Below are 21,510 nucleotides of genomic sequence, written 5' to 3' on the forward strand. Positions count from 1 at the left end.
AGTGTAAAATTGGGTCCAATGCCTGGCTCATGAATAGGTACCATTGTTATTGATTAGATCCGTCACCTCAAGAATTGATTAGTGCCTTGGTGTGATTGCAAAAGCCATGGGAGTGCCATTAGAGATGGTTGTAAACCAAGGATCATGGAAAACAAAACGTAGGTCCCATCCTTAACTAGCCATAAAAGATAAGACTTCAGGCCCTGTTTGGTTCGCAGGAATAGGGGTTTGGAATCAAAATTTGAATGTGTTATTCCAATTCCAACTGTTTGGTTGGGCGGAGTCGGAATCCCATTCCCATTACTGTTGGAATGGCATTCCCCCATTTGAGGGAATGATCATTCCCTGCCCCTCCCTTGGGAATGAAATCTCATTCCTGCTGATTTTAATTCCCATTTCTATTCCTGTCTGAACCAAATAAATTATGGGAATGGACCATTCTAATTCCGATTCCAGATGATTTCGATTCTAATTCCGACTGTAAACCGAATGAACCCTCAGTTATTTAAAAAGTAGTCCATGAGTCAACTTCCACCTTAACGGACTTCTTTGTCCCTTTTTGGCCCCGAAGTTACTGCTCTTAGGAAAATATTATCCTTTGATAATTATGCTCCAAAGACAATTTGGTGAAAACAAAAGTCTCTAAACTTATTGTATGCTCCAATTTGTAATTGCCCTAACGACCAGTTGGGGGAGAGTAAGTTAAAAGGTAAGATGAAGGGGTAGAACGAAATGTCTAGTTGGAAGGCATATTGGGACAGATTAGCAAAACAAACACAATGTCACTCACTCTTCCTTTTGCCAATTCATTGCCTGTAGTTGTAGAAGACACAAATCCACTTTCCATGTGTTAGATTATGGTAGGGGTAAGGCTATGTTTGATTTGAAGGAAAAAGTAGGGAAATGAAGGAAAAGGTAGGGAAACCTTTACAAATCTTGTATAGGTTTTCCTACCTTTCCCTATATTTTCCTTCAAACAAACATAGCCTAAGCTACATACTTTGCAGTCCTAGTAAGCACATTAAATGAGCACTTGATAAATATTTTGACAACTGTCAAAAGTGGGTATTAATCTTTTTCAAGCGTAGGTTGGGGGTATTATAAGGGACAAGTGTAAAAAAAATTCTAAGTGCTCATTTACGGTGCTTACAATGTTGTGCATACTTGATCCAAACTTCATCCTTTGAGAGTGGTAAATTTTCTATACTATATCATTTGTTAATTTTAACGTGTATTAATCAATTATTATTTTTATTAATAATTTAGTTTTGAATATGTTTATTACATTCACAATTAAATTATTTTTAATATTTTATAATTTTAACAAATATTATAAATACATTTATTTTAACAAATTCATTATTTGTTTTTTTTTTTAAATTTTATAAATAAAATCAATTTTAAAATAAACTATTAGCTTATAGTTTGTATTTATTAATTAGTAATTTTATTTATGATATACTTTTATTAGTTATTGTTAAATGAATTTGTATATTTGTTTTAATTTTATTAATTTTTATTGTTTATAAATAAACTTAAAATGGGGCTTAAGTTAATAAAAAATAGTTACAAAATTAATAAATATTCAGTGGTTTTATTTTTATTAAGTTTTATTTTCTTAATTAATATAATCATACTTTCGTTCTAAAATTTATTTAGTTTATTAATAACATTAATCTTAATTTTATTATTTTCCATTCATCTTTTTATTTTCAAAGGCCTGGGCCCGGGCTTATGTTTCAGGCCCTGGCCTGCAACCCGGGCTGGGCCGAGCCGGGACCAGGATATAGCCCTTATCACACTTTGCGGTCTAGGGCCGAGTCCGGGACCAGGATGGCAGGATATATCCCTTATCACACTATTACAGGTGCAAAGCCCGGTCCGGCCCACGTTCACCCCAAGGACCGACACAGTTCGTGCCCGGTGCTCTCTCCACACCCCTACCCGTAGGTTGTTTCCTCTGTTTTTTTTTGTCAGTGTCGATGTAAGAAGGAGAATTCGAGAAGAAAGGAACGATGGAAAAGGGTCGCAGAGAGGCAAAAAAGCCTAACTATTCTTCTTCATCTCCTGATGAACAGAGGCGTCTTCGATCTAACAATTTTCATTCAAATCGGTCAGAAAACAATGCTCAAGTTTCAAAAAGAGGTAGCACCTGCAGTAGTAATACCCTGGATGAAAACTACGGCCAGAGTCAAGATTCATCCAATCTTCCCTCCTTAGTAGGAACTTGCCTCGACATGTGCCCAGGTAATTCTATTTATTTATTTGATGTTGTTTCTGTCTGTTTAGTTATGCACCTATTTCGGAAAGATTTGTTTTTGACATGGAATCGAGAATCAACGGGCCATTATGCAAAGTGTACACTTGAGGCTATGAAAAAATCATAGTTTGTTTGGAACCATCTACCTTCCAAATTTGGTCTTATTGCAATATCACTTGAGGCTATCAATGGACCATTATGCAAAGTGTACATTTGAAATAAGGGCATACACATGGGATTTCAACAAACTTTATAAAAGACTATTTTTATGAATTTTCAAGAGATATGATGTTTTCCGGCTTTCGTGCTCTTCAAATATTTAAAGTTGCTCAGCATACTTCTTTTTAGAGAAATATAATTACAATTTCATTTCATTTTGCAGTGTAGAAATATTTCTATATATCTGACAGTGTATAAAAATTACAAAAGGGAAAAGAAGAAAAGAAAGAACCTATACTTATATAATGCAACTTCTAGTAATATGATTAACAATTCAAAAAATGTTGCTCTGAAATTGTTCTAGCATTGGAATGTTGCCCTTCCCTGATACATGTTCTTTATTTCTTTGGAAGAGATTGTTCTATTGTTTATTCCACTTCTTGTTGTTGTTCTGTTTCTCATAATTTTAATGAATTTCCTTCCGAGTTACTGATAAAAAAAGGAGATTGTTCTACTGTAGTTTTTACTATGAATAAAAGTAGCTGTATTTGAAAAAAAAAATCCTTAGGTATCTATTTTAACTATGGGTTTCACTGTAAGGGCATATTCTGCGGTTGCTTTAATTCTGTTTTCTGTGTTCTTTACTTTACCAAGACTTGTATAGGGGAGGGTGGCACCATCAAATTCCAGTTTTATGCTTTTGGGGTCTGTGTATTCTCACAAGAAAGCTTTTCCATACACCCAATAAATCTACCCTTAATTGTGTCATTGAAACCAAGCTTTATTAATTGAAATGTGTGACTAAGATGGCAATAGCATGTTCCTTTTAAATTACAGTTAGACATGTTGTAAATGAACATTTTCTATGCTTATTTTCTAGGTATATGGATTGATGCTTATTCTCTATTGTGATTGATTGTTAAAAATAGCCAGGGAAAGGGCCCAACGTGAGCGTCTACGAGATTTATCCGTGTTTGAGAGATTAAATGGGAATCCTGGGAGAACATCTCCAAGCCTTGCTGTCAAGAAGGTGAGTTATATCAACTTATTTCTTTATCCAGCATTTTAGCTTTCCTTGAGGAAATTCTCTTTGTTGTCAATAAAGCAATGGTGTTTCGGTCTGTTACTAGTAGTAGTGATAAAGGAGGATATGATATATGAACTGCATGGGGAAAAGATCCATCTCTATCTTCATAAACCTTCTATCTTACTTTTTAATCAATGGATCTTCTATTTTCTTGATCATCTCAAATTTTATGGGTCACTTTACTCCTTATTAATGCAATCCAATGTTTTAAAAGGCATGGGAGGCATGCGCCTGGAGACGTGCTTCTAGGTGAGGCACCTCCAAAACACCTTGAGGCATATGCCAGAGGCACTGACACCTCTGAGGCATATGCCACATACGCTTTTTTCATGGGGCATGCTAGAGGTGTACGCCTCATGTGCCTCATGCACACCTCATGTAAAAAGACAGAAAAAAAAGAAAAAAAGGAAAGGAAAGGAAAGGAAAGGAAAAGAATTACCTTGGTAGCTAATGTGTTTAGTCGAATTATCAACAGGGCTGATAGGGAAGATGTGATAAGGGGATGGAGAATAGGCACAAACCAAATTCCAATAACTCATTTGCAGTTTGCGGATGATTTGATGATCTTCTGTGGTGGTGGTTTTAGTGAGAAGGTGGGAAATGATTAAAGCTTGAAGGAGTGTCCAATTTGAAAATCAATTTAGAAAAGAGCTGCATAGCTGGAGTCAATTTGGACTTTGAGGAGGTTGAGGTTATTGCAGATTGTCTTCTGTTCTCCATTTCTACCTGGCCTTTGTCCTATTTAGGGCTGCTGTTAGGGGCAAACCATAGGGAGAGTAGGTTTTGGACCCCAGAGAGAAGTTTGAAAAGAGATTAGTTGTGTGGAAGAAAAATTACATCTCTTTGGGTGGGAGGATCACCTTGATAAGAGCTACCGTCACAAACCTACCTACTTATTACCTTTATGTCTTTAGGATACCATATAGGGAAGCGAAGAAACTGGAAAAAATTGATGAGAGATTTTCTTTGGGAACTGGGAGAAGGTAAAAAAGACCACTTAATTAGTTGGGAGGTTGTGGGTAGAAGCAAAGAGGAAGGAGAATTAGGGCTTGGGAATGTTCTTAAAAAGAATTCAGCTTTGTTAGGGAAGTTGTTGCGGAGGTGGCCTATGGAGCGAGATAGGTCGTGGCATGAAGTGGTGAAGAATATTCATGGATGCTCAGATAGTGGATGGGATGCTGGTGTTTCAAAGGGGGCTAACCTAGCAACACCATGGAAAGCAATTCACAAAATTCTTCCGCAGTTCCTCAATTGTATCAGGTATGATGCTTGTTCTAGTAATTTTATTCGGTTTTGGGAGGACATTTGGGCTGGAGATCTTCCCTTAAAAGACCTTTTTTCGTCCTTGTACTTCGTTTCTTTGTATAAAAAAGAGGTGATTTCAAAATTCCTTCCTTCAATTTTAAATTTGTTATCTTTGTCTTGGGATTTTGGTTTCCGTAGAGGGTTAAGGGAGGATGAAGTTGATTGTTTGTCTGCTCTTCTTGGTCTCCTCAATAAGGTTTGGTTGGATCCTTTGAAGCCTGATTAGAGGATTTGGGCCATTCACCCCAATGGGTCTTTTTCTTGTGGTTCCTTTTTTAATTTCTTATGCAAAACCTCCTCTCAACAAAGCCTCCCTTCCAAAGAAGTTTGGTGTAGGCCGGTTCCCCCCAAGGTTATGGCTTTGTGTTGGGAAGTGTGGCATGGTAAAGTAAGCACGATGGATAACCTATAAAAGAGAAGACCCTTTCTATGTATTTCTCCAAACTGGTGCACTATTTGCAAATCTCATGGTGAGGAATGTTATCACTTATTTTTATCTTGTAGTGTCCCTGTAGAGCTTTGGGTTTGGCTTCTATCATTGTTTGGGTGTAGATGGGATATGCTAATAGAAGTAAGTACAATCTTTAACCCTTCTATGTTCTATTGGCCCCATAAAAGAGGAAGGAAAATGTGGAGGTGTGCACAAGCAGCCTTGTTATGGACAGTTTGGGAAGAAAGGAATGCCAGGATCTTCCAGGAAAAGGGGAGGAGCAGTTAGGCCTTGAAGGACTGCATTTTGTATAGGGCAATACATTGGTTAAAGACTTTGGATTTGTTTGATCATTTCTCCTTTACTGATTGTTGGAGGGATTGGTTATCAGTAGCAAGTTGTTCCTCCTCCAAGGTAAAGGTAATGACAAGCTAGGTCCCCCCTCCTCACAGTTCTTTGAAGCTGAATTTTGATGGAAGTAGCCAAGGCAACCTGGGTCCCTATGGATTGGGAGGTGTACTGAGGAATGAGGCTGGAGAAGCTGTCTTACTATACTCTGGCCCTTTAGGTGTTGGGAACTCTATTCGGGCAGAGCTGTTAGCTGCAATACAAGGAATAGTTCTTGCAAAAGAAATGGGTGTGGAGCAGTTTCTGGTTGAAGGGGACTCTAAGACAGTGGTGAACTGGTTAAATAATCCGGAGGATGTCACGTGGGATTACAAGAATGAGATAAAGAAATTCAAATGGCTGACAAGGAATATGTCTGTAATAGTACGGGGGGTTGGGAGATCAGCTAATGCATTTGCTGATGTTTTGGCAAAACAAGGGGCAAACAGGGAAACGTTGTTATGGGCGCAACTGTAATTTGTGTCTTTTTAACAGTCATGCACTTTTTGATGTAGTTGTTGTGTTTTCTGTTTGGAGAGGCAGCTCCTCGTTCCTCTCAAAGGGGATTTTCATGTAACCGATCATTGAATTAATGGAATGACTCTTATCAAGAAAAAAAAAGAAAGGGAAGGGAAAGAAAAAGAAAGAAAGAGAAGAAAAAAAAAAAAGAGAAAAAGAAAGAAAAGGAAAGGGAAGGGAAGAAAAGATAAGGGGAAAGAAAGTGGGCTTGGGGAGATTCTTCATTCTTTTTAATATAAAAGATTTTTATTAAAAACAAAGAAAAATGAGATTCTTCTTCCTCATCATCCCCCCTCCTCTTAAGGGGGTTTACACCTCTTGCATTCTGAACTATGTCTCATGCCTCTAGGTAGTGGAATGCCTCGCGTCACGCCTCCGCGTTTTAAAACATTGCTGCAATTTAACTCATTCGTGTTGTAAATTGCAGAATATGCTCACCCTAGTTGTCTGTGGAAGGTTGAGTGCTTGCAGTTTCTAACCCATTCTATTGCAGTTCAATTGCTCTTTAATGGTGGCTCAAATCTTTAAGCACATATCAGAAATTTGAGGACATTATATTGAATCTATGAAACACAAATTATGACTGTTCTTAGCTGATCAAACTTAGAAAATATAAACAAAGTGACAGATCCATCAGTCAGGGAGAGAAGGGAAATATGGATATGAGATTGGAGAGAGGGTAGCTATGGGGAAACATTGAAGAGGTAGAAAGGGAGTAATGATGCCATGGTATGGGTAGAGATAGGGGAGGGAGCTGTTGATTTGGGGAGGGCTTATGCTCTCAGGGCCAGGGGAGGGCTGGTTGGTATAGCCACACAGGTTCTGGTGTTTTTTCAGGTGTTAGTTTTTTCTGACTTTAGACTTTCTTGCGGTATGTTTTTGTATGATTGGTTTTGACTTTGTCTTGTAATGTCTGTGCTGTCTAGTGTGTCATTTTATAGCTGAGGCTTTGGTCTTGGTTGCCTTGGGGGTGATTCATGAAGCCAGTTCTTTTACTTGTCTCTCTGATGTGGGGTGGATCTGTATGGTGGTCCCAAATAAAGAGGTTAAAGTGGTGGAGTTTAAATAATACTAGTTTAACATCCCCTGATTGATGAAGGTGTAACCAAGGTACTAAATCTTGATTACTAGGGCTGAATGCGTAATCATGATAGAAAATCTTAGTTAGATGTCTGGTGTAGTAACTTTGTTTCTTTACTGGGTATTCCTGCAATAACCATAACCGGTAAGACATTTTTTTTCATCGTAATGCTGGTTTGTTTTGTGTAAAACATTCTTGTTCTGTTGATTATGGATCTCTTATTTCTTCAGATTGTATTTATTATATTGCAGATTGTGTCTCTTTCGTTTATCACCAATATTTTATCATAGCAAAGTGCTCCTCTTTGTATGAAAGATGTCAAATAATGTTTTTGTCTTTCTATGGTATACCCAGGCATTAGGAGTCTGCCATTTTAATGCATGATAACATTAATACTGATACATATGCATGATCAAATAATGGTTGTATTTTAATGCATGATAACATTAGAGTTCATTCTCCATTTCTATTAGTTTTGCAGAACCATGTCTACTACACACATACAGGCATCAGATGTTCGGCCTCTTCCAGTGTTGCAGGGCACATTAGACTACCTTCTAAGTCTACTAGATTCTTCTGAGCATCCATTTGATGTAGTTCATGACTTTGTTTTTGACCGTACGAGATCTATACGTCAAGATCTTAGCATGCAGAACATTGTTAATGATCAGGCAATCAACATGTATGAGGAAATGGTATGACTTCTCCAGTAGGAAGTTTTTCCACTTGTTTATACTCTTCTTCAATCTAGGGAACGGGGTTGTACAACTGTACAGTTTGGAATTATTGATTTGTACGCATTTTATTTATTGGTTGAAGGCAATTTTCTCTACAGCACCAGATTCTAAAGTCAACTATTTACTCTGGCATTGAAGCTTCTGTGAATATAATCTAAATGATTAATTCTGCTCTTTAGGATTATTTTTTTTTCAAAGGCAAATGAAGTATGTGTCATATATGAGGTGCTTGCCTAGTTTTCTAGGCTCATGCTTGGATTAATTCTGATGGGTGCATGAGTGTCATCTTATCTTACTAATTTGCTCATTTCTTTTAAAGAAAATGGCAATACCTTTTCTGTTCGTCTCTTTTGATATGTTATGTCTGATCCAGAGTCATTTTTTACGATCCCTTTTATGTTTGATAGATAGTGTACAGTATTTGTGGGAAAATCCTAGCTCCCATGGGACTATGTTCTCCTCAAGTTGATCATCTCTCTCTCTCTCTCTCTCTCTCTCTCTCCCCCTCTCCCTCTCTCTCTCTCCCATGGGACTATCCCACTTATGCTGGTTATGTGATGCATGTTATAAACCTCCTCCTTGAGACTTGAGAGACAACCCCCTCCCCAAATACAACAGAGTTAGGTTGAATTGTATGTTGTTTTCATTGCTGTTTTTAAGAAAGACATGGATTTATGGACCCAATATGTAGGCTGGAGAAACTCCACCGATTCCATTCATATATACATTACATTTGAGCACAAAAGAATTGATACCTATTCACCCCTTGTTTATCCAATACAAGCCATACCACTTGCTGACCTTTGCACTCAATGAACTGTTACATCTAGTTCCTTCTCCATCCATTTGATCTCCTTAATGGTTTGTCTATATTGCCATATTGCTTGGTTGAAGTTCTTTAGCCAACTAACTACCAATTTGGAATCCTCTTTAACCACTATTTTGGTGAAATTCATTGGTTTGCCAGCATCAAACCTCATAGAAAAATTAACAAGTTTGCTCTTAATGATTCCCAATGTCACTTGTTTTTGAAAACAAAGCTAAAATCATACCATTACCATCTCTAAAACCCTTCCTACTCGGAGGAACCTGGATTGCTGAAGCTACTTCTATAGTTCAATTAAAATTGAGCTTTATGGGGTTATTTCTAGGTGGTTCCTGAAGCATTTGATTCACCATTCTCTTAGTAGATGAGTTGTCTATTGTTCTCCATCCTCAAAATATCATCCACGTAAAATGGGGCAAAGGTATCTGTGTTTTTTATCAAGTTCTCCACTCCTACCGTGATACTCAAAAATTGCTTCCTTATTGTGGCTCTTCCAATTAAAATGTCTTTGCATTATTCCTCTGTTCCCAAAACCTTCAAATGATTACTGCCTTGGTGCATTGCCATATGATCCTCCCTCTTCTCTTTGGCAGAGTGAAGGTAACCGTGCTAAACAAACTGGCTAAATCAGATTGGGGTATCCACTTGCAACCAAAAAGAGAGGGAAATAACTTCCATCTACAAGAAACAAATGAACAGGAGATTAGTAAATGGAAAGGAAATCTCCTCACTCGCATTGCAAAAAAGCAAATATGTGGGGAAAGGCACCAACCAGGTCCTTTCTTTTGAATCTTATAACAAGTACTAATTTTCTTGTGAAATATCTCCCAACAGAAAGCCCTAGTTTTATGGGGCATGGGTCTACTCCAAAGATTTTCTAACCTAGCCAATTATCTGTAGCTTTGCTTTTGTTGCCTTTGGGGTCTTGGGAGGGGTAGACTGGATATGGTCCTAAACTTCGGCATTCTTTTCTGCACAAACTCAAGCATTATTCTTTATTTGCTTCTAAGATGTGCATAATTCAGTTTTTTATTTGTTGCTTAGCTTCAGTCTTAATTTTCTTTTATTTGATGACCTTTTAAAATGATTAAGAGCATGTGTAATATATTGTTCATGTTCCTCTGTAGGACAATTGTTTACTGTTATATAGCTGGAAAATTTACTCCTTATCATTGACATAATATACACATACACTTATTTTTTTTTGAAGAATCAAGAAATTTTTTCATTAAAAGAAAAATATTACATCCTAACACCCTTTTCTCCCCTTGGAATCCAAATTAATATGCATGTGTCCACTTGGCATTCAGTTGCTCAGGCAGACTTTAACAGATCAAAGCAATTGAAACAGATTCAATCATTGTGTTGTGACATGAATTAATACATTTCTTTCTCCACAATTCTTTCATTGCTTCAGTATCTGCATCAATTAATATGTATGTGGATGTGTTTGACATGTACATGGTGTTTGCATACATGTATGTGCATATCCGATTCAGTTTCTTGCACTGTTTAATGCTGGTTTATCATAAAGGTTGTTAAAAAGCCGTTGTCTCTCTTGGTTGGTCATGGAGGAAGCAACAATAGTTGCATTAGGCTTTCTATTCTGCTTCCCCTGAAACTTCTTAGGCTTGCTAATCAAATCTTAGCAAATTTCTTCACCAAAGCTTGTCCTTGTCATATTCACCTTTCCTTTGTACCTTAGCCTTCTTGCTTTCACCTTTAGACATAAAGTAACCTTCTCCGGACAGCTAGAAGATATTCTGTACAAAGAAGTCTGGTGAAAGTAGAGGGTGAGAGGGTGAAGCAAAGAGAGGGTTGGTGAGAGAGGAGAGGTTGGACGAGATTGAGTGATTTGGGGGGAGAAGTAAGACAGGGGGAAGGGGAGGAAGTTCAGGATTCTCAGTTGGAACAGTAGCAGTCTCTGAGGGTCGAGGGCTGAGGAAGGTGGAATGGATGAGGGCAGGTTCAGAGTAGTAGGAAAGTGGAGGTCTGAGGTGTCGATCGAAGCCAAGACTTTCAAGTTCGATGAGGAAAGGATCAAAGGTAAGGATGTTTTGAAAATCAGAGAGAATAACAGGGCGACTGTGTTGGTGTCAAAGGAGGTCTTAGTCTGGTAGAAAGGTTTCATAGATGGGGCTATCAACTCTGGTAAGGTGATTGGATGGACAAATTCTTTGGCTGTACCAGGTAAGAAATATGTAACAGAATTGAAAAGAAACAGAAAGGGTTGGTTTATCTCTGTGGAGTTTTTTGGAACAAGTGGAAAGCAACTACTGTGTGTGCCAGAAGGGAGGCTACGGAAAGGGTGGATGGATTTTGTGAAGGTGCTACAGTCTTTTCTTGTAGCCTTGGAAGTGAAGAGAGCAGAGGGGGTGAAGAGAACTGGTCAAATTTCCAAAGACCAGGGTAAAAAAGCTCAGGAAGGGGCAGTTTCGTTTAGTTCTTCTGGGAGTGTAGAAGTGCAAGGCACTCCGACTGAAGTGGTGGTTGCTTGCGCGTCTAGTCCTCGAAGATTATTGGTAGGAGCAGGGAAGGATGAGTGGAAGAAAAGAAGGGTTTTAGTGGCCGATAGAGGAGTGACAGACTGGAGAAGGGTTCTGTGTACAGTGGCAGGGGAGTTAGGATCTGGGAGTGAAGCTTTGTTGTTCCCTTTTGCAGAGACGAAAGCTGTGCTTGATGTAGGCGACCAGGAGCTAAGTTTTAAAGCAGTAGTGGTGGATGGAGTTCTGATACAGGTTCAGAACTGGAGTCCATTTTGCAATGAAGTCGAAGTCCAAGATGGTTGTGTCCGGCTGAAGCTTGTAGGCCTTCCATTTCACCTCTGGCGGAACTTTGTTCTTGAACACATTGTGCATTGTCTGGGAGGCATCTTGATGAAAGCTGATAAACGATTTCTGGGTGCCGTGGAGTTACAGGTTGCTGGTGTAAGGCACGAGAACTTGCCGAGGGTCATTGAAATATGCTCGGATGATGCCTGGCACAAGGTGTGGGTGGCCTTTGAAGTTGAATGGTCGTGGTGGGGAGGTGTTCCTAAGGTAGAAGATGATGATCTGGCGGGGTGGTGGACACGTGGAGGGCGTTTGTTGGGAGTCAAAATGGTGGAGCAGACGCAAGGTTTTTTTGGGGTTACTGAGCCGGTTGAATTAAGCAACTTAATGGCGGGATTCTCTTCCTTTGCTGACGTGGTGAAAGGGCAGGGTGGGTTGGGGAGCTAAAAGGGTTGGTCTGAGCCGTTGAAGGTGGCGGGTGGGTCGGGTGGGGCGAAGGTTGAGCCGGGACAGAATTGGAAGGGCCCACGCGACAACTTAAAATGTCACGCAGGCGGGTCGGGTGGGCGTAACACCGAAAGGGGGATCCGGTTGAAGGACCCACGTGATAACTTAAGTCGTCACGTGAGTCAGGGCAAAGGGGCTTCTCTTGGGGTGTTGATAGACAGTGCTATTGGTCTATCATCGTCCCAAGTCGTGAGAAAGGGGGGGGGGCTTGTGCGCAGCGGCGGAAGCTGGAAAAGAAACCGGTGTTGCAGTGGGTTTCCCGGCGATGTTTGGAGGAGCATAGCCAACTGCGACGCTCCTCAGAAAGGCCGATTCCAAGATTCGATAGGGACAGAACTGAAGAGAGGGAAGTGAAGGATGAAGGATGGGCACAGTGCAGTGAAGGAGATGAAGAAGAGGAGGACCTTTCTGCTGATGGTACTAGCGTGGGCAGTGTAAACGACGAAGGTAGTTGTGCTGGTGGTGACGTGGATGGGTGGAATATTGCTAGCTTATTTCAGGGTGTAGGTTGCAATCGGGTCAACTCATTTCCAAGATTACAGAGTGTGCAAGGATTATCAGAAGGGGTAAACCGGGAGAACAGGAAGCTGAGCAAGAACACACCATCTAGGGGTGAACCGGGGGTAGAGGGGAAAGATCACCAGGTTGGCCAAAGGACAGAATTACTTCCCAACCAACTAAGGGAGACAGATGTTTACCAACCTTTGGAACATGAGAGGGGGGCTGGGAGCAATCCTTTTCTAGCCTGTCCACCAATCCTAGGTAACCCAGTGAATTCAGTTTGTGCTACTAATGTGTCTCCTGTGTCTTTGGTTCCAGATTCTGTTTCTGTTCCATGTTCTGTAGCCCATGAATATGCAGCCGTGATAGAAGGCGGGCTCTCCGAGGAGGGGGAGAAGGGGATGAAGGAAAGTGGGAAGGTGAGGGAAGGAAGTTTTAGGAGTGAAAAAGTGTTTAAGGAAGTGGAAGGAAAATTGATTTGGAGGAGGGAAGGGGAGGAAGGAAGAGGGGAGGGGCTAGTGGAGAGGAGGGAAAGGTTTGAGGGTAGAGATGGAGGGAAAGGAACTGGGAAGGAGGGAAGTAATAGGAGAGGGAGGTTGGATGGACAGGAAAGAACAAAGGTGGGACCAGGGGAGAGGAAGAACGGGCAGATGGGCAGAGATGGAGGGGTTTCTGTAGGAAGGGTAGGGGTGGAGGACTCGGTGAGAGAAGACTTGCTAGCTGAATTTATAGAGAAGTTGGGTTGTAGGTTGGAAGATTTGAATGTGTTGAAAGAAAGATTACAGAAGAGGAAGAAGGAGATCAGAACTAAGAAGAGGAGATTGAGTGAAGTAGAGAGATTGAAGAGAGATGTAGGAGACAACAATCTCAGGGTAAAAGGAGATAGGAGGAAAGGGGGAAAGTAGTGGAAGGTGGCAAGGGGTTTAAATAAGAAGTGGAATGAAGATCCTCAGTTGGAATGTGAGGGGAATTGAGAGTGCAAGGAAGAGAGCGACAATAAAAGAGGTAATAAAACGGTTTGACCTAGACATTGTGCTGTTGCAAGAGTCTAAGAGAATGGAGTTTAATAACAATTGGGCACGGAGTGTTTGGAAAGCCAGGGGGGTCAGTTGGGTGGCTGCTCCCTCTTGGGGTGCATCCGGGGGGATTGTAACAATGTGGAAGAGGGATGTGGTTGAAGGCCTGGAGGAGTTGATCGGAAAGTTCTCGGTTTCCGTGAAGTTTAAGCAGCTTGAGGGTGATTTTACGTGGGTTCTCACAAATGTTTACGGACTGAATGACTACAGAAAGAGAAAGGAGTTGTGGGAGGAATTGGCGGATGTTAAAGGGTTGTGGGATGGGCCCTGGTGCATGGGTGGGGACTTCAATGTGATTAGATTCTCGGAGGAATCCAATAAGGTTAACCAGAGAGTGACAAAAAGCATGAGGAAGTTTAACAGCTTTGTGGATGACTTTGAGCTTAAAGAGATCCCCCTAGCTCATAAGACATTTACTTGGTCAAATCTCCAATCTAAACCCATTTGCTCTAAATTGGATAGATTCCTGTTCTCTTTGGATTGGGAAGTCCATTGGGGAACCTTGGCTTCTAGAGCTCTTCCAAGGGTGACCTCCGATCATTGGCTCATAGTGTTATGTAAGGAGGAAAGAAGGCATGGAGGTCCTACCCCCTTTAGATTTGAAAATATGTGGTTACTCCACCCAGGGTTTAACAACAAAGTGAGGGAGTGGTGGTTTGAGTGTAACCCATTGGTGGAATGGGAGGGGATGAAATTCCATAAGAAACTTCAATTTTTGAAAGCAAGATTCAAGGAGTGGAATTTGGGAGGATAGAAAAAAGAAAGGGAGATCTACTGGATAAGATTGAAAGCCTTGACTCTAAAGAAGAAAGGGGAGAACTTGGAGAGGAAGACATTGAGTTCAGGAGAGATTTAAGAAGACAATTAGAGGATTGCCTGCACAAGGAGGAAATTAGCTGGAGGCAAAAATCTCGGTGTAAATGGGTGCAAGAGGGGGACAGAAACACTAGGTTTTCCCACTCTCTAGCAGAAGGCAGGAGAAGGAAGAACCTGATCTCCAAATTGGTAGTAGATGGAGTTGAGCTAGTGCATCAAGAGGAGATTGTCGGGGCTTGTGTGGAGCACTTCAAATCTAAGGAGGTTGTATTTTCTATGGATAGAACAAAAGCCCCAAGGCCGGATGGGTTCACAATGGGTTTTTATCAGGACTGTTGGGACATTTTGAAAGATGATCTTTTGCAGGTATTTGAGGAGTTTTACAGGAGAGGAATTGTCAATTCGGGTGTGAATTCCACATTTATAGCCTTAATTCCAAAAAAGAAAGATGCTTCCCACCCGAAGGTTTTAAGCCAATTAGCTTGGTTAATAGCTTGTATAAGATCATTGCAAAAGTGTTGTCTTTGAGGCTGAAGAAGGTTTTGCCAGATATCATTGCACACTACCAAGGAGCTTTTGTGAATGGAAGACAAATCACTGATCAGATTTTAATTGCTAATGAGAGTGTGGAGAACTTTAAGAGGGATAAGAAGAAGGGAGTGGTTTGTAAGTTGGACTTGGAAAAGGCTTATGACTTGGTGGGCTGGGAATTTTTGAGGAAAGTTTTGATTAAATTTGGGTTCGGGGCTAGATGGTGTAAGTGGATCATGGGTTGTGTCCAGAATTGTCATTACTCAGTGCTAGTGAATGTGACAGTGGTAGACTTCTTTCCAACCAGTAGGGGTATAAGACAAGGAGACCCCCTTTCTCCTTTCTTGTTCATTCTAATTGCGGAGGTTTTGGGGAAATTGATTTACAGAGTAGATTCTAGGGGGCTCATTAGAGGCTGGAGAGTTGGGAGGGCGGAAACCCCTCTTACTTGCAGTTTGCTGACGACACGATTCTGTTTTGTGAAGGCGGTAATGTGAGCTTTATTAGGAATTTGAAGTCAGTGATACAACTGTTTGAGCAAATATCCAACTTGAAAGTTAACCTTGGGAAAAGTTGTGTTGTGGGGGTGAATTTGGAGGAGGGAGAGATCAGGGAGAGTGCTGAAGTATTGGGGTGTGAAGTCTCGGGTTGGCCTTTGAACTACTTAGGGTTGCCTTTAGGGGATAATCCCATGAGAGAGAGCTTTTGGAACCCAGTGGTGGAAAGGTTCGAAAAAAAACTGGTGTCATGGAAAAAGAACTACCTCTCTCTTGGTGGGAGAATTACTCTTATTAAGGTCACGCTTGCTAATTTGCCTATCTTTTTCCTGTCAGTGTTTAAAATCCCAGTGAAGGTTGCTAATAGATTGGAGAAGTTAATGAGAGATTTCCTGTGGGAACCGGGAGAGGAAAAGAGGGATTATAGAGTGAGCTGGGAGATAGTTTGTAGGAGTAAGACATGTGGTGGCTTGGGGCTTGGGAATATTAGGAGAAGGAATATGACTCTGTTGGGAAAGTGGTTGTGGAGATTCCCATTGGAGAAGGAGAAGCTTTGGGCTAGAATAGTGGCAAGTATTCATGGGCTGGAGCATAATGGATGGGATGCTGGAATCAGAGCTAGGACCACAAGCAATTCTCCTTGGAAAGCCATTCATGACCTACTACCAGTTTTCTCCTCTAATATCAGGTATGATTTGAATTCCGGTAACTCCATAAATTTTTGGGAACAAACCTGGGTGGGGAGCGCCCCTCTAAAGGATCAGTTTCCGTCTTTGTATGCTCTTTCTGATTTGAAAAATGAGCCGATCTTGTCTTTCACCACCCCGTCCTCTTCCGCTTCTGGGGTTGGGTGGAACTTGGGTCTAAGAAGGGATTTGAGGGACTCAGACTTTGACAGTATTTCGAGCCTTATTGCACTTCTTGATAATGTTGTGTTAGACCCCACTAGGGTGGATTCTAGAATTTGGACACCTACCCCCAATGGCATTTTCTCTTGTGCTTCGTTCTTCAAAGTTTTAAGTCAGTCCACCAGTCCTACCTTCCCCCCTTTCCCTGTTGGTGAGGTTTGGTGTAGAGCAATACCTCCTAGGGTTGGTAGTTTTTGTTGGGAAGCCTATCTGGAAAGAATCAACACTGGTGATCTACTCCAAAAGAAGAGACCCAATACTTGCTTGTCACCTTAGTGGTGTGTTCTGTGTAAAGCGGATGGGGAGACTGGTTTTCACCTAATGGTGTCATGCCACTTTGCGAGGTCAATTTGGGATTGGGCTTTCTCCTTATTTGGATGCAGCTGGAATCCCCCATCAGACTTGCAGGGCCTTCTCTCCCCTTCCTTTTTCAGGTGGCGGATAAAAAGGGGAAGGACAATGTGGAGAGGACTAAGGGCTGCAGTATGTTGGACACTGTGGGAAGAAAGAAACTCTAGGATATTCTCAGAAGTTCAGAGAGGAGCAGCAGATCTGAGGGCTATCATTCATATTAGGGTTGTACAGTGGCTGAAATCTTTGGAGCTTTTCACAGATTACACTGTGGATGACATGTTGAGGAAGTGGGGTGAAATTGCAAGTTGCACACAAACTAAGTCAGTAATGAGTGTGGCTTGGACCCCTCCACCTAGTGGTTTCGTGAAACTAAACTTTGATGGGTGTAGCAGGGGAAATCCGGGACAATCGGGGATTGGGGGTGTTTTTAGGGATGAAAATGGGGTCATTTCTGTCATGTTCTCAGGCCCAATTGGAGTGGGTGACTCACTTAGAGCTGAGATCTTTGCAGTTATGGAAAGAGTCCAAAAAGCTAAGGAGTTGAACATCAGGAAACTTTTAATTGAATGGGATTCAGAGGTGGTGATAGGGTGGCTGCTTAAAGATCACAATGGCTTATGGAAGTACAATAATGAGAGGAGGAAATTCAACTGGCTGGTGCGGGAGATGGAAGTTAAGATACGTTGGGTTAAAAGATCGGCTAATTCCCTAGCTGACGGTTTAGCTAAACAAGGGGCAGAAAGGGATTCACTTTTTTGGGCCAAGCTGTAACTTTAGTGTGTTTTCTTTCTTTTCTCTTTCTTTTTTCCTTTTCTTGAGGTTCTTTGTTGCTCTTGGAAGATAAGCGTGTTTGTCTTCCTTTTGTAAATCTTATATTGATGATTTAATGAAAGTGTTATTGATCAAAAAAAAAAAATGAATTAATATATTTCATCTGACAGGTCAAATTCCATATAATATCTCATCACAAGCTTCTCAGATGTAGCAGTAATCCAAATATTTCTTCTGCGCATTACCTCAACATGGAGCAACTGACAAAGTCCCTCTTATCTCTTTATGATTTGTACAATGCCAATCGAAAGTTCAACTCCATTAACAGGAATGAAGCTGAGTTTCTTTCATTTTATGTTCTTCTTCATCTTGGCTTCAATGGTGAATCAATGGTCAGTGTCTATCTTTATTGCTGAACTATTCTTGTCTTTCTTGTTTGTGGCTTCTTCATTATCCTATTACTTCTAAGTTCTAGCTATGACTTTGGCTTATAGGGTGAGTCACTATCCACGTGGTTTCGCCTTCAACCCTCTTCTGTTACCAAATCGAAGGAAATGCGCTTTGCTCGGAAAGTCTTAAGGTAACCAACTTCAAATATTACAATCCATCTACTGTTACTATTTTTTGAAATATTACATTTCATCCATTGTTACTATTTTTTTTTTCTTTTGAGGTTTCTGTTTTAATTATTGGCAATGTTAAGAGTAGATCCAGCTTCGATATGGCTTTTGCCTATGCTGAGAATTTGTCAATTTCTATTACAGGTTCTTCAGAGTTGGCAATTACAAATGTTTCTTTAGTACCATAGCATCAGAGGCATCTTATCTGCAGTTCTGTCTTATGGAACCTTTCATCAATGAGGTTGTTCTCGATAAATGCGTTGGATGTTTTGCAAAAAAGAAGACCTTTTATGTGCCTGTCCCCTAAGTTCCTAACTGGTGTACCCTGTGTAAAGCAAGTGGAGAAAACTACTACCATCTTCTGATATCTTGCCCTTTTGTTGCTTGTCTCTAGGAAAAGTTTTTTGAACTTCTTGGTCACAAGTGGAGCTTTGCCTATTTAGCTTGGAAGTCTCTTTGAACCAACGACTTTCAGTTGGCCAAAGAGAAGGGGTAAAATTTTGTGGAGATGTATCAGGGCTGTATTGATTTGGACGATGTGGGAGGAAAGGAATGGTAGAGCGTTCAACGATAAAGAAAGAAGTAAGGAAGCAGTGCTGGAATGCATATTATATAGAGCTATAATGTGGGCCAAGTCCCTAAAGTTATTTTTTGATTTCTCCTTTGATGATACATGGAGAAATTTGGAAGCTGTAGCTAGGAGTTCTACTACAAGGGTCAAACCTGTTGTGGGTTGGAAACCACCGGATGAAGGATTCATCAAACTGAATTTTTACAGCAGCAGTCTAGGGAACCCAGGCCCGGCTGGTATAGGGGGAGTTTTTAGAAACTCTGAAGGTCATGTTGCAATTTTTTCAGGTCCAGTTGGAGTAGGGGACTAAGTTTTTGCAAAGTTCCAAGCTGTCTTACAAGGAATACAGATTACCAGAGAATTAAATTATGACAGACTGTTAGTTGAAGGTGACTCTAAACTGGTCATAGGGTGGTTGAAGGAACCTGAAACTGTTATTTGGAAATACAAAGAATATATGAAATGATTTAAGTGGCTGATCAGAGATATGACAATTTCAGTCCAATGGAAAAGGCATTCAGCTAATGGGATGGCTGTTATTTTTTTGCAAAACATGGGGGGTGCATAAGTCTGAATTATTCTGGGCTCAGTGGTAATCTGTTTTCTGGCTGGGGCTGCATCTCACGCCTCTGCTGGATGTACCCTGTAATCATGTGATATTTCTTTCTGCTCTAAATAAATTTCTATCATTTATATAAAAAAAATTCTCTGACAAATCTTTCCCTGTGTCTTTTTGGTTACTTGATTTGTTTTATAGAAATTATAAGTTCAACAGTAGGACTTTTTTTCTGGATAAGTATGCAATCTCTTAACAAGCTTATATGTGAATTGTATTATCATAGTTGATTCTTTGTTTTGAAAATTGGGAACCATCCAAAGCATTGACGGTTATTTTTCCCATCATTAACCATTAATTATTCTCATGCATCTCATATTCTTGGACAAGTTTAATCTGCTTCATCCAGGTCAATATTGCTGTTGTCATTTTTTTAACAATGTTGTGAGACTTGAACCAGACAAAGTGGTGGCCCAAATGGTTTTTGGGCTGGTCAGTTCTTCGAAATGTTGACCTGGTCAATTTTCTCAAGAAACATGTATTAAGAGGTGTTGTAACCTCTAATATTTATTGTATTATGCTTATATAATGTAAATTAGCTTTAAAAGATTATTTGGAATCTTTTTTGTATTTTTTATTCAAGTAGCTTGATTAGTGAACCAGTCAGTTGAACTGTTTGATTTTTGACCCAATGGTCAAAATGGTTCTACATCTGGTCTGAGTCTGATAATTAATTTTTAATCCCTATCTTTAGTTCTTTTGTAGTATATCTACTTTGTGCAGAAGATTAGTAGCTAACTAAAACTAATGATCTTTGCTCTTCTTGCTATCTTTAATAGATCCGAGTAGAGGCGATATCTTGTATCAATTATGGTGGATACAAGCTCCATCCATACCCACTAGAGTACCTATCCAAAATCTTAATGCTGAAGGTATGATTCCTATCAACCTGCTTAACGTGCACTGAGAGTAATAAATAAGTTTTGTAATGGTTTCTGGCTCAAATTCTAATTCAAAGACCTGCCTTCGGACCCCATAGGAGTCAAATGTGGAGTCTTTATGCAAAGCATGTGGACTTGAAATCACAACAGATGAAGCAGGAAATAAATTCTTACCTACCAAGCAAACGGGTTTTTGTCGACCCAAAGGAGGCTTCCACGAATACAGCTTCTTGGATATCGAAAGGTTTCAGAGGTAACCTTAAACTGTGTAAATTTGATATCACTCACTTTCTAGTCAGACTCAGCTAGAATAGTAGAATGTAGAATGGTAAAACGTCCTCTTAATTTAAACAATGAGAAATGCTATTACTCATCTTCCATTGTATCTTCTATTGGAGGTTTATTATCTCTACCGTGAAGATATCTATTATTCCTCGATGTCCATTAGTGAAGTATTGGATGTCTCACATGTTATGTAATTCTGTGCTTTCATGGCAATTGTGTATAATGAGGGGTGCATGACTCACTTGGTTTGATTGAATAGAAGATCCATCATATGACAGCTCTCTGTTAAACCTTATTTTTTTAATTAGATGTTCTTCTGAAACAATTTAAGAAGATGGTTATGCTGATTAGTATTGATACATGCCTTTTTTATGTTGCAGGCAAACTATGGTTAAACACTCGAGGATTGTCAATTGAAGACCATAGCTGGTTGTCTTACGGTCTCATCTTACTTCAGATTTGTAGATTGCATGAATTGTACAGATGTTGTAACATAGAGACTAATTAATGAGGTACGGGCTAATAAGCTATATGTACAGATGTATTATGAATGGACACAGTGGTTTATATCTAAATTCTGTTTTGCCAGATATGGCAAGGATAAGATGTTGGTCGTGGAATTTATATTAAAAATGAATTGCCTGACTTGATATGCCCAGGAATAAGGGTATCAAGAGTTTAAAATTTTAGGTGGAAAGCAAATATTTGAAAGGTCTTTCTGCTATATTAAAATAGAACTTGGATCCAGCTTGTGATTTCTTGTGAGAAGCAAACATGGTATGAAATTGAGTCAATAAATGGTATTCCTATCTTCCTGGAATTATTGAAATTATTGAAATCAAACTATCATTGTTTTATTTTCATTCTATATTAATATATATTTTCTGTTGTTAATTATGGCAGTCCTTATCCTTTTTCTATTATTCATTGTTTTTTTGCAATTTTTGTCTATCCTCCCATTGTCATATTCCCGTACTTACTGAGATAGAAACTGATAGCTATGGTCATTGTCGT

At 40.0% G+C, this 21,510-nt stretch overlaps 1 protein-coding gene across 3 annotated transcripts; it reads left to right on the plus strand.

The window, feature by feature from the left end:
- The first annotated feature begins 1,866 nt into the window (after window positions 1–1,866).
- On the plus strand, window positions 1,867–21,316 carry SAC3C (SAC3/GANP/Nin1/mts3/eIF-3 p25 family). Of its 3 annotated transcripts, none has more exons than XM_088891997.1 (9): window positions 1,867–2,247; window positions 3,349–3,449; window positions 7,702–7,923; window positions 17,694–17,915; window positions 18,018–18,103; window positions 18,288–18,384; window positions 20,110–20,202; window positions 20,310–20,479; window positions 20,877–21,316. In XM_088891997.1, the coding sequence occupies exons 1-8, from the start codon at window positions 2,016–2,018 to the stop codon at window positions 20,466–20,468; spliced, it is 1,212 nt and encodes a 403-aa protein (XP_088748123.1). In that variant the 5' UTR covers window positions 1,867–2,015; the 3' UTR covers window positions 20,469–20,479; window positions 20,877–21,316. The 3 variants fall into 3 exon arrangements, 2 of the variants coding, with proteins under 2 accessions (XP_088748123.1, XP_010251874.1); XM_010253572.3 differs by having other exon boundaries at window positions 20,310–20,464; XR_016078721.1 differs by lacking the exon at window positions 20,877–21,316 and having other exon boundaries at window positions 18,288–19,367; window positions 20,310–20,357.
- The last annotated feature ends 194 nt before the right edge of the window (window positions 21,317–21,510 follow it).

This window comes from Nelumbo nucifera, chromosome 7 (assembly GCF_055504915.1).
Source record: "Nelumbo nucifera cultivar China Antique chromosome 7, China Antique-T2T, whole genome shotgun sequence".
Taxonomy (NCBI): domain Eukaryota; kingdom Viridiplantae; phylum Streptophyta; class Magnoliopsida; order Proteales; family Nelumbonaceae; genus Nelumbo; species Nelumbo nucifera.